The sequence below is a fragment of the Propithecus coquereli genome, unplaced genomic scaffold, assembly GCF_000956105.1.
Source record: "Propithecus coquereli isolate 6110/MARCELLA unplaced genomic scaffold, Pcoq_1.0 Scaffold75, whole genome shotgun sequence".
NCBI classification, from domain to species: Eukaryota; Metazoa; Chordata; class Mammalia; order Primates; family Indriidae; genus Propithecus; species Propithecus coquereli.
In genome coordinates this window covers 251,138-263,511 of record NW_012153618.1, presented here as the reverse complement: position 1 = coordinate 263,511, position 12,374 = coordinate 251,138, and the positions used below count along the sequence as shown (strand labels likewise).

Sequence of the window (12,374 nt, the reverse complement as noted above, 5' to 3'; positions counted from 1 at the left end):
AGGATCGCTTGAGCCCAGGAGTTTGAGGTTGCTGTGAGCTAGGATGACGCCACGGCACTCTAGCCCAGAAAACACAGTGAGACTCCATCTCAAAAAAAAAAAGAATGTTCTGCACAAAGTGGGAACTCAGGTTTATTAGCAAACTCTGTAAATATGGAATGAATGTGGGATATTTTTAAAGAGAAGATGACAGTCAAAGGTTAGCCAAATACTTTCAATGAAAAGATTATAAAAACTGAAGTGCATACACATAAAAAAATAAAAGGTACATTAGTATATAAATGGGAACATGCTTTTATTCCCCTCTTTACCCAAAATAAATACTCTACTACTTCCACACCATGCTAAGGTCAGAAACTGGGGGCTCAGGATTCAACAAAGCATTGCAAGCAGTTTGTACCAAGTGGGCCTCAATATGAAATCATATGCCATCCCAAGTGGCTAAATATCATTATTCTCACACATGAGAAATTAGGCCTATGGAGATAAACCAATTGCTCAAAGTGACAGAGACTGCTGGCTGCTTCTGTAACATCCATTCCCATCACTGGCAAACTATGCTAGGTAGCAACGTACTCAGCTAAAGGACTGCATTCCCAGCCTCCTTTGCAGCTACAAATGGCCATGTGAACTTTGTGACTAAGTTCCAGCCAATTACACATAAGCGAAGCATACAGTACTTCTTAGGAGGGTGTCTGAAAGAAAAACACTGTGCCCTTGGACTCCTCTTTCTCCATTTTGCTTCATGGGATATGGATGTAATGTGACTGGGGGTCTAGTGGCCATCATGGAATCTGATGGCGAAGGCCATACCCTAGAAATGTCTGCAAGATGAAAGGGGCAAGCCCCTGATGACTGACTTTGCAGTGCAGAGGCACCAGACCAGCCCTAGTGCCTAGCCTCCAGACTTTGATGTGAAAGAAAAATATACACTCCTGTTCAAGTCACTATTATTCTGGGATTTTCAATCACATAAAGACAAACCTAGTCCTTACTAATATATCCAGCTGTTAGGAGTTGGCCCTTGAAACAGAAATCAAGTCTTCTGACAGATGCTCAAATACATGATATTTCTGTATAAGTTGAAGAAAAAAAAAAAGTAAAATCATATGTTTTTTAGGGTTGCTATTCATAATTCTCTTATCCTTCTATTATATATTATCTAATTATAGTCCAGTCTATACTGTGACAACTGCATTTTTAAATGCAATTTTAACTCCCCAGTAATTAAAATCCATCTGTATTTTAAAATACCTTACAGAAATAAGGGGCAAGGCTAAGGTGAAGCCTCATTTAACTATCTCAGTAAAAGAAGTTGGAAAACAATAATGATTTTTATCATTTGTATCCCAAATACTTTTTGTTCTTGCAGTCCTTTTATTCACAAAACCATCTGCTTCCTTTATATACTGCTGTACAACAAACCACCACAATGCAGAGTAAAACAACCGCCATTTAATTTATTCATAATTTTGCAACCTGGGCTGGGCTCAGCTGGGTGGTTCTTCTCCTGGTCTTACTGGTGATCACTTGTGGCTGTATTCAACAGGCAAGTCAACTAGGGGCTGAACTCAGCTGGGGCACTGGAATGGTTAGGCCTGTCTCTTTCCAGGTAGGCCTGGAATCCCTCCTTCTCCACATTGTCTCTCCAGCAAGTTATGACCTAGCTTCTTGAAAAACAGCAACTCAGGGCTCCCATGAGTACAAAAGCAGAAGCTACCTGGCTCTCTTAAGGTTTACCCAAAACTAACAAGAGTGTCATTTTTGTTACAGTCTACTGGTTAAAGTGAGTCAAAGGACTAGCCAAGATACAAGAGGAGGTAACTTTACAATAGCATGAATATCAGTAGGCATGGTTCACTGGAGGTCACCAATAGAGTAGACTACCATCTCCTCCTTTATTTATTATACAGGTAACAGCTTGATGTATGACCTCTAGAATGCTATAATCTCTTTGGGGCTCAGTTGTCTGTAAAACAGTTAGATTAAATGTTCTTGGAATTTTCATCAGGTTTTAATATTCTGTAACTCCGTAAGTACATAAGTCTGATCTGAGAAAGACTAGGCCATACTAACCCAATGCTTCAACTATGGTAGAACAATCCAATTATGAATGCTTTAAGGTAAAGAATATGGTTTTGCTTCACTTTTTTATTTTATATACAACCGGGCATTACTCCAAGCACATGCTATATGTCATTAAATCCCCAAAATCAGGAAATCAAGGAACTTTGGTCGGGGGCGTTTTTTGGTTTTTTTGGCTAGACTCCACTAAAAGATGGAATTAAGAATAAAATCACACAGACTTCACTGTGACCATCAACTATGTTGCTTCTAATGAAAATGGATTACAATAGGTATAAAAATTAAAAGTGTCCAAACATAAGACGTAAGAAATCATTTTAAAACCACACAGTAAGTCCTATTTAGGAAGGCCTACTAATAAAATCCTGGTCAGCAGAGTGAAAATATTTTTTAAAATCCACAATCACAACATTTATGGGCTTGGGTAATGAAAAAAATTTAAATCATTTGTAAGAACATTACTACATATACAGCTTCTAGGGAATTGCTTTGTTTTTCACGTGTTACTCATAATGAAAAACATTCTAGAGATTTCTGCTGACCTAGCTTTTTTATCTTTCTTCTTTTTCTCTTTATTAGGGACATCTGCACAGAAAGGGAATCTTTGTCCCCTACCCCCAGTAACTACTACATTATTTTATGTCATGGCATTTTTATATTGAGTTTGGCATCTCATCACTTCTGTCACTAATAGTTCCATGGTAACAGGCAACCCCACTTGACTGGTAATTGATAATTAGTGGCAATGACAATAACAATAATGGAAAATCCTTACAATAGCACCTCTTAATAGCACTTAGTTTGTGCCAGACACTACTCTAAATTCTATACATACATAAATTCACAACAATCCTAAATTAGATGTATCATTATACTCTTTCTATAAATGAGGCAACCAAAACACAAAAAATTTAAGTAATTTACCCAAGGTCAAACAGCTAATAAGTAGTGGAACCTGGATTTGAATCAAGATAGTCTTGGTTCCAGAGTCCATGACTGCCCCAGAACTTGGTTTTCTCATTTGTCAAACAATATGCTATTATAGTTTTAATTATTAGCTTTTTTAAAAATGCACAGATGTACATTTGAAGTATTAATATTTATTGTGTATCCCTCCAAATTTTTGTCGATGCGCAAAATATATATATATAGTTTGGGTTTGTGTACTTTTCACAAAATAAAGTTAGTACTAAACTTACTACTTTACAACTTTTGGAAAGTTTTCCTCAAGTAAGCAATGTATCATAAACATTCTCCCACTTCAGTACCCACAGATCTACCTCTCTGTCTTGATTAAAAACTGCATGGTAGTCCAGTGATGGGCATTTTGTTGTTGCCACCTTTTCTCTATGAATAATGCTGCTGCCGTGAGTATCTTCGTATGTACACATTGCCCATTTGTAACTGAGAATATATTCTGATTTCCTTTCTTACTCTTCTGGGCATTCTTGGTCCCCCATCTCCTAAGGGTAACACAGCATCCTTGTCCTTTACTATTTCTCACACTCCATATTCTCAGTGATTACAGCAAGTCACACCTTTAATCACTTACCCTAGTCTATTCCTCAACCCCAATTCTACATTCCCACATGCTCCCCAGGCATCCAATCTATCTTCTGAACATCTATGACAGAAACTTTGAGATTCCTCCTCCACAGTGGCTGGGATCTCTCTTCCGTCTCATCCACACTACCAACAATCTACCCTTTTCCTTCATCACCTCACACCACCACTACTGCAACAGCCTACCATCTCTGCCTCCAGGTAACTCGTCTCTCCATATTATTACCAGGGTGGTTTTTCTAAAATAACCATAATCAAATCACCAGGTATTTGAGTGCCTACATTCAACTGCATAAAATGCCACACAGAATATAATTTAATAAGGTTCCTGTCCTCAGGAAGACTGTAAATATCTACTTTTAAAACCTTAATTTAAAAAATAAAATAAGATAACCTGGGCATAAAGCAGAGGTTGAAGACCTACAGACCACTGGTGTTCCACATAGTAAACTCAGTCTTTAAGATGTAGTCCCAAATAGTGTTTTAAATTTTCATTAATGGAAACATTTAAAAATCAAGAGATTCGCATAAAAATCCAAGTTTCCAGCCTCTGTTGAAAAATCAGAGTCTCTAGAAACAATATCTCAAATAGCACCCATAAGCCAGAACTGTATATTTATATTACCTTAAGCGAGGCATAAAGACTCCTAGAACACTCCAAGGCTGTTTTCACTCACCATTTTCTTCTCAACCCAGGCCAAAATAAATAAATGGGACCTGATCAAATTAAAAAGCTTCTGCACAGGGGCCGGGCACGGTGGCTCACGCCTGTAATCCTAGTACTCTGGGAGGCCAAGACAGGCGGATTGTTTGAGCTCAGGAGTTCGAGACCAGCCTGAGCAAGAGCAAGACCCCGTCTCTACTAAAAATTAGAAAGAAATTAATAAACTAAACTTAAATTCCATTTTAACCAAAGTTCAAATTAATTGCAATCTATCACCAGTATTATCTTAAAGACCTTGAGAGAAAATGTCTACATTTGACAGTAGCCTCTTAATAACACAGGTAACTAAAACGTTATCATGAACTGGATTAGGATCAGCAAATAGTAGAGCTGAGAAGTATAATGATATAGACATTTCATGTGAAATTCTGGCAGCAAGGAGAACCCAAAAATAATTTTTTAAACTCAAAAATGATCATTAAGTTCTTTACCGAGCCCTGTTTCCCAATGCCAGCACTAGGAAAGTAACAAGACTGTCTGTATGCTCATCACCAACATCAGCCACTGCAGCGCTTCCTCAGCCTAGCTACTTCTAACTGAACTGTTCCTCCCTCCCTCCCCAGGAAGAATGAATGAAAAGATAAAGGGGCTCAATAGAAAAGCAGGGTTAACTGGAGGAGTAAAGGGTTACCCAGGAGGCTCATGGTGGGCTACATGGTTAAAAGAAAGGAAAATTAAGAGAGAAATGAGGCCAGCAATAGAAAGAGAGAATAATTTGATATAAATTACTTTCAGGGGAAAAAAATCTACCCTTTGGTTCATTCCTATCTTTCATCACCCTTTAAAAAAAACTAACCCACAAAAACATAAATCTAAGGATATCAAAAACTTTGCACTCTCTGGCTACTAGGGACACAATGTTGAAAAACTATGGTAACCAAGTTCGAGAACTCATAGTCTGATCTATCACCTTTCTCAGCTGTGTCTTGACTTGCTAAAGTCTTGAACCTTAGAACAGCAGTTCTCATAGTCTTAATACTGCAACATAAGGTTTGTCACAAGTCCTTTCTTATTAATTATATGTGAAGTACTTAACGTTTGTGAAAATTTACTTAAATGTAAATTAGGGCAGTTCAAAATTGTCCCGACAACAACCTCGCTCCTACTCCTACTTCAACATGCTTTCTTGGCAATATTTTCTTGGGTACGATCATAAGATACATTTCTGAAATGCACATCATCCAGTCTTCTGAAATTTGCTAATGTCCATCGGAAAGTACCCTCCCTTAAACATCATCTGTCAAGTGTCTTTCTAGAAGAAAAAAGCACTGGTTTTGTCTTTACCTCCACAACTGTTTCTTTCAAGGACGCAGCTTTCAGGATAAAGAAGCCTCCACCTCCTTCTGCATCCAAGATAGTTTCCTTCACAGGGTAGTTTATTTTTAGTGTGAATGTCCTATTCTGGAGGCTATGAACCCTTACAAGCCTCTGGATATGTTTCAGGGGGTCACTGAACCCTCCCCTTAAATTATACAAAATGTGTATATATTTATATTCATGTACGCATTCTTCTGTGGGAAGACAGGGTATGCCAAAGAAATCTGCAACCCCAAAGAGTTAAGAATCACCCAAGATTAAACTGAACTCCCACTACAATGATTCTTAGTATTTAATGCTAATAAAATTAACAAAGTTCTTAACTGTATGTCAAACAACACTCTAAGCATTTTATGCATGTTTCTTTATTTAGTTCTCCAATAACCCTATGAAATGGTGCCACTGTTACTCCACTTAGCAGATGAAGCAACTGAAACACAGTCACTTGCCGAAAGGTCACACAGCAGTCTGCCTAAAAATTGTAAAATTTCTCAAAATGAAATATGGCTGTTTGCTTGTGCACACATTTCCTACTTCTCTTAGCTACTGTGTCTTTCTGTTTAACCCTCACCTGAGTCAAACAGAAAATTAAATGATTTTGTTGTCAAAGACTCATCTCTGCTAGGCTGCCAATTACACCTACATAGACCACTAAATTCAAGAAATGCCTTAAGTACCATTAAGTGTTGAAAATGGAACTTGAAAGATATTTTGTCCCTGGATAAAAACTTGATTTGGGATTTTTAAGCTAAACATCTGATCAGTTAAAAGATATCTGTATGCAGATCTCATCTCATATGTAAAAAATCCTGTAGAACCTATTAAAACTAACACTAATAACTGAGTTTAGCAAGACAAAATACCAGACTAATATACAAACATTAATTTTTCTAGGCCGGGCGCGGTGGCTCACACCTGCAATCCTTGCTGTCTGGGAGGCCAAGGTGGGCGGATTGTTTGAGCTCAGGAGTTCGAGACCAGCCTGAGCAAGAGCGAGACCCCGTCTCTACTAAAATTAGAAAGAAATTATATATAGAAAAAATTAGCCGGGCATGGTGGCACATGCCTGTAGTCCCAGCTACTCGGGAGGCTGAGGCAGTAGGATCGCTTGAGCCCAGGAGTTTGAGGTTGCTGTGAGCTAGGATGACGCCACGGCACTCACTCTAGCCCGGGCAACAGAGAGAGACTCTGTCTCAAAAAAAAAAAAAAAAAAAATAGTCACTGTAGCACAAACATGACAAAGAAAAATTTTAAAGAGAGGAGGAAGGGATTAATCAGTTTGCTGAAATTAAAAGATAAAAACAGGCCAAAACAATATAGAAAAAAAAGAAAAAAATTAAAGAAAGGAAAACGCACACACCCCAGAAAGTTTATTCCATGGCAGCTAAAAATTATTAATATATGTTCAGTCCAAATGTTTCACAGGTTAAAAACTAAACTTGGCCAGGTGTGGTGGCTCATGCCTGTAATCCCAGCACTTTGGGAGGCCAAGGTGAAAAGATTGCTTAAAGCCCAGGAATTTGAGACCAGCCTGGGCGACATAACAAGATCCCTTCTCTACAAAAAATTAAAAAATTAACCAGGCTGTACTGGCACGCCTGTAGTCCCAGCTACCCAGGAGAATGAGGCAGGAGGACTGCTTGAGCCCAGGGGTTTGAGGCTGCAGTGAGCTATGATCAATCCACTGTACTCCAGCCTGGGCAAGAGAACAAGCCCATCTCTAAAAATAATAATAATAAAATTAAAACATAAAAAATAAATTTTAAAACTAAACTCACATCCTACTAAAGGTATCTCACACCTCCCCACCAAGTAAAGAATAGAGAGAGAGAGCATCTAATGTTCTTTGTAACCGGAAACTGACCATTTTCATTTTGGAAGGTCAGTGAGGTTTCATGGAAGTCCCTCAGTCATACACTTTAAGTGACTTAAGGATACAAGGTTGGACAACCACTCTCTACCCAGAGAAACCTGACTGTGGCCTAGGGAAAAACATGCAGTTTTGCAAAACAGGGGAATGGGAGGAAACAGTGCAGCTTGTCGCCCTGCAAACTTCCCACAAATCTGGCATCACAGAATTAAATGAGACAACAGGAAAATGTAATAAATCACAATTTTCAGAATGGGAAAACAATCTATTGTGATAATTTTAAATTTACATGGAAATTCATGTTTATCAAGTTTACATATTACTAACCAATATGTTAAATATAAAACTGTATAGTAGACTAAAAACATACTCTCAAATATCAGAAATTCCCATGAATAAGACCAACAGGACAGGCCGGGCGCGGTGGCTCACGCCTGTGATCCTAGCACTCTGGGAGGTCAAGGCGGGCGGATTGTTTGAGCTCAGGAGTTTGAGATCAGCCTGAGCAAGAGCGAGACCCCGTCTCTACTAAAAATACAAAGAAATTAATCAGACAACTAAAAATACATAGAAAAAATTAGCCGGGCATGGTGGCACATGCCTGTAGTCCCAGCTACTTGGGAGGCTGAGGCAGAAGGATTGCTTGAGCCCAAGAGTTTGAGGTTGCTGTGAGCTAGGCTGAGGCCACCGCACTCTAGCCCGGTCAAAAGAGTGAGACTCTGTCTCAAAAAAAAAAAAAGACCAACAGGACAACAACAAACTACAGTTAGGTAGAGAACAACCTCCTAACAGATAAGAGAGGGTGATATTCCTTGACCAGCTTTTCAACTGAATTAAAACACTTCAGTGCCTATAAAGTGTCAAACACCAGTTAACTATCAAAAATTTCCATTTATCAAATTTCTTGAAAAATAATAAAAATTAAGAATTGTTATCATAAAAATTACAAATTTGCATTACCTCAGAAAAGGATGATTAACAGAGATATCTCTCAACTAAAAACTGTTGTTTTATTAAACTGCATATATTGTAATGCAGTACAGTTTTCCATAACTTATTTCAAGTTCACAGCTATGGAAAATGAGAAATTTTGTTGGAGGAAGGGCCTTACAAATGTACGGTAGCAACAGTCACCTGCTGCACAGCCATTTTTTGCTAGTCCCTTGTGTAACATCACTGCTTGTGCCTAATTTTTCTACAACAATAAGGCTGGCTCTCTAATAATAGTAACAGGTTCAGGGTATAAAGAGTTGACTCAAAAAGGGCCAAGGATAGTGCCTCAGAAATCCTATCCTCAGCACCTGCTGCTTCTGCACCACCCCACACCCACCCTATTCCTAACATCAACTTTCATGACTTGGTATGAAACATGGTAGAATGTTTCCTTGGCTTCCCAATTCAGTAATGTGAATTTATAGCCTAAGGATGGAAAAAATAAAATCAAATCTTCATGAAAAGTTTCCTTAACATTAACAAAAAAATAATTAGACCTTAGTATGTGCATACTACGGCAGGAGGCTCTTCACCAGGTTAAGATCTGCGCCTCTGATAAAGATTATGAGCTACTAACCAAATAATTAAACAGTCTTTACAGTTATGGAGATCTTTTAGACAAATGTAAACTTCACTGTAGCACCTGACATTTGTACAACAAGAAATCCTCACTTATATACCTACTTTTCGAACCCTAAAACTAATAGCTTCAGTTCATATTTCCTGATTTTAGGTAGTAAACATAATTTTAAAATAATTACAGTTAATGTAAAAGCGATAACTATATAGCCTAGCTTTTTTCTTTTTTTAAAAAAATCAGAGTGTATTACTTATTTTTTAGAAACCAGAAGAGTATTAGTCTATGCTTTTTAAACGTGATAAAGCACACAAAAAAATTTAACTAACACCATAAAACAAAAAAATGCTTAATTACCTATTATTAACAATTCAAACTCAAGGACAGTGTAATTGGAAGTGCACGGTTACCTTTTTTCTTAATCCAAAGACAAACACACACCACATTTTTTAAAAAGTGTCAAAACGCATCTTCTCAAACTTAATTCAATCCACTAAGTCAGTTACCATCTAACCATTAACATTTTAAACACTTTTATCTCTATCACATTTCACACAGAATATCAGTTTCATTTCTTAGGTGAATTATTTGCAATTTCACATTATTTCATAGATTACAAACCTAATTTACATTTATTACACATCAGTTTCACTTTCAGGGTCTTTACTACCTAACCTACAGGGTCTTTTTCTGTATGTATTCTAATATGGTGTAAAGATACACAATTGAAAAACTTCTTTTTCATTTCACATATTAGTATCCATTTACACGTTTCTAAAACAACTGGGAGACTCCATTACCTTCAAAAGACCCCAATTCTTAAGAATTCACTAAAAAGTTTGGAGCCATCAAAGTTACCAGCAGACTTTACTTTCCTATAAGGAACGCTGTATTATTAGTTTTCAAATCAAAACGGAAAAACTCTTTTAGATTTGTTTTATACATTCCCCAAATTTTTGATGTTTTATATTGTCAGATTATACTGTCATTCGGTAGAAATTTTTTAACTTCTCGAAAAGCCACCTATTTCAAAATTAAAATAATAAAATCGTAATACCCTAAATCAACCTTTCTTCCGGTGCACCCAGGAGTTGCACTAATATAAATGAGCTCATTTCGGTAGTAGGGGGTGAGAGTGAGTGAGTGTGAGAGTGTGTGTGTGTGCCGCGCACCCGGATGCATATGTATGGGGACTAGGGTGTGACAATATAGCTAAGTCTCCTCTTCCTCTAGTAACAATTTAAATGCAAATCTAAAACATAACAATCTTAAAATAATGCTCAGTAAGAGAGCAATAAATGTTTTTTTTTTAAATAGTGAAATGGGAAACAATCGAGTTGAAACTCTAATGGAGCTTGTCCTGAGTTGCTTTAAAAAATACAAAAAAGTGGCTTAGGAGTCTAAAGTTCCCTAAAACTCCACCTTCGTTCTTCAAATTTCAATTAATGTAGGAGTAACGGCATTTTATACCTGACGTCATACCACAATGCAAGTGGCATGATAGATAAACCCTAACTTTGTATCACAAACAAGCTAATGTAATAATGTACACAGCTTGTACTTGTTTCCCTCATGATTTGTTATAGCTAGGTAAGAGCTGGCAATAAAATATGGAGGCAAGTTGAAGGCCCTGAATCGTTTTCACAGGAAAAGGATAGCAAAGCATAAAAGAGCACATTCAGTCAAGAGCTTAATGGGTTCCCACAACCCAACTCTGCTACGCCTCAGTTAACGCTACTATTTTTACTACAAATCACCAAACATAACAATACTATTACTAAATTAATGCACCCGAACCAAAGAAACAGCCGACCCATAAACGTGCTGCCTTCCTTCACGTCCCAGCGTAGCCTTCCACTACGAAGAGTTCAATGAGAATATCCTATAATGAAATGAGTAAGCAGCACACGCCATTCTACAACTTCGGAAGCAACTCACAGATCTCCCACGGCACACTGAGGAGCCACAATAGCCGAGCAGTTCACTGGCACTAAAAGGAGTTTCTTAATTTACACGCAAAGTCGCCAAATAACCACTCTGCACCAAGACAGTTCTGGTCATGTAACAAGCTGGCATACACAGCCCTGATATACGCTCGAAAACAAACGAAACCCATTCCCAACCCAGTTGTCCCCAAGCCTTGTAACAAGTTAAGCAAAATTCACATCTGCATTCTATCTGAATAAAGTGCGGGAACATCGGCGACGTTTCCAAAACTTAGGCGGCTTCCCCCGAAGCTGCGCGATCACACCGGAGCGGAGCCTCCCGGCGCCGGGCCGCGCGGGTCTGGGTGTGGGGGAGGGGGAGGAAGAAGTCAAATGGCTTCCCAATGTATCGTTAAAAGGAGAAAATCTCGGTTTGGGGCCGGGAAAAGTTGAAGGAGCAAGTGGCCGACAAAGGAGAGCCGCGCCGGTTCCCCGCGACCTCGCCCGGCCCTGCGCGACCGCCGGCCGCGGCGTTTGACAGCTGCGAGAGTTTCCCGGGCCGCCGCTTTGTGGCCGTCGCGGGCCGCCGGGGACGGGCGGTGCGCCTCGCCGCTCGCTCCCAACGACCCAGCTAGGCCACGGCGCACTACGGGCATTTCCCAGCCAGAGCAGCACGAAGCGAACACGGCGGAAGGCCAAACTCAAAAGTAAAGTGTGCGGGGCCGAGCGAGCGGAGCCGGGGCGGGCGCGAGGGGCGCGGGCCGGGCTGGAGCCGCCGCCGCCCGGGCCGCCCCGCCCCCACCCGCCGGGGGGCGCCGGGGCGCGGGGGCCGCGGGCAGGCGCTCGGTGACAGCTCCGGCCCGGCGGCGCCGCTGGCTCCCGGCCTGGCTCCCTCGCACTCAACTTACTTCTTTCTGGCTCTCTGGAAAGGGGAAGCGCCATCTTTGCGAGGCCGGCCCCGAGGTCTTTTGTCTGCGGCTGCGGGGCTCGGGGCCGGGGCTCCGGGCTCCTCGGGGGGTGGTGGCGGCGGCTGCGGCTGCTCCACGCTCTTGTCCTCCTCCGACGACATCCTAGTCACCAGGAAAGACACATGGACCCCGGGCCTCCTCCTGGGGGGCTCCTCCCGCCGCCGCGGCCGCCGCCGCCGCCGCTGCTGCTCGGGTTCCTCCTCCCCGGCTCAGCCTCTCGCATTTCCCGCAGCCCCGGGAGCAGCAGCAGCAGGTACCGGGAGAGGCGGCAACATGGAGCGAGCAGGACACGCACTCACACACATCGGCGCGGGCGCGCGCACCTCCGCGCGCAGGGGCCGGGCGGGGGGCG

At 40.7% G+C, this 12,374-nt stretch overlaps 1 protein-coding gene across 1 annotated transcript in view; it reads right to left on the bottom strand.

Moving 5' to 3' along the window:
• LOC105824573 (histone-lysine N-methyltransferase 2C-like) overlaps positions 1 to 12,149 on the bottom strand; it is a 141,575-nt gene extending 129,426 nt beyond the window's left edge. The window contains exon 1 of the mRNA XM_012662072.1: positions 11,963 to 12,149. Within this exon, the coding sequence (XP_012517526.1) occupies positions 11,963 to 12,123 (161 nt within the window). The 5' untranslated portion in view covers positions 12,124 to 12,149. The remainder of the gene's footprint in view (positions 1 to 11,962) is intronic.
• Between the last annotated feature and the right edge of the window lie 225 nt (positions 12,150 to 12,374).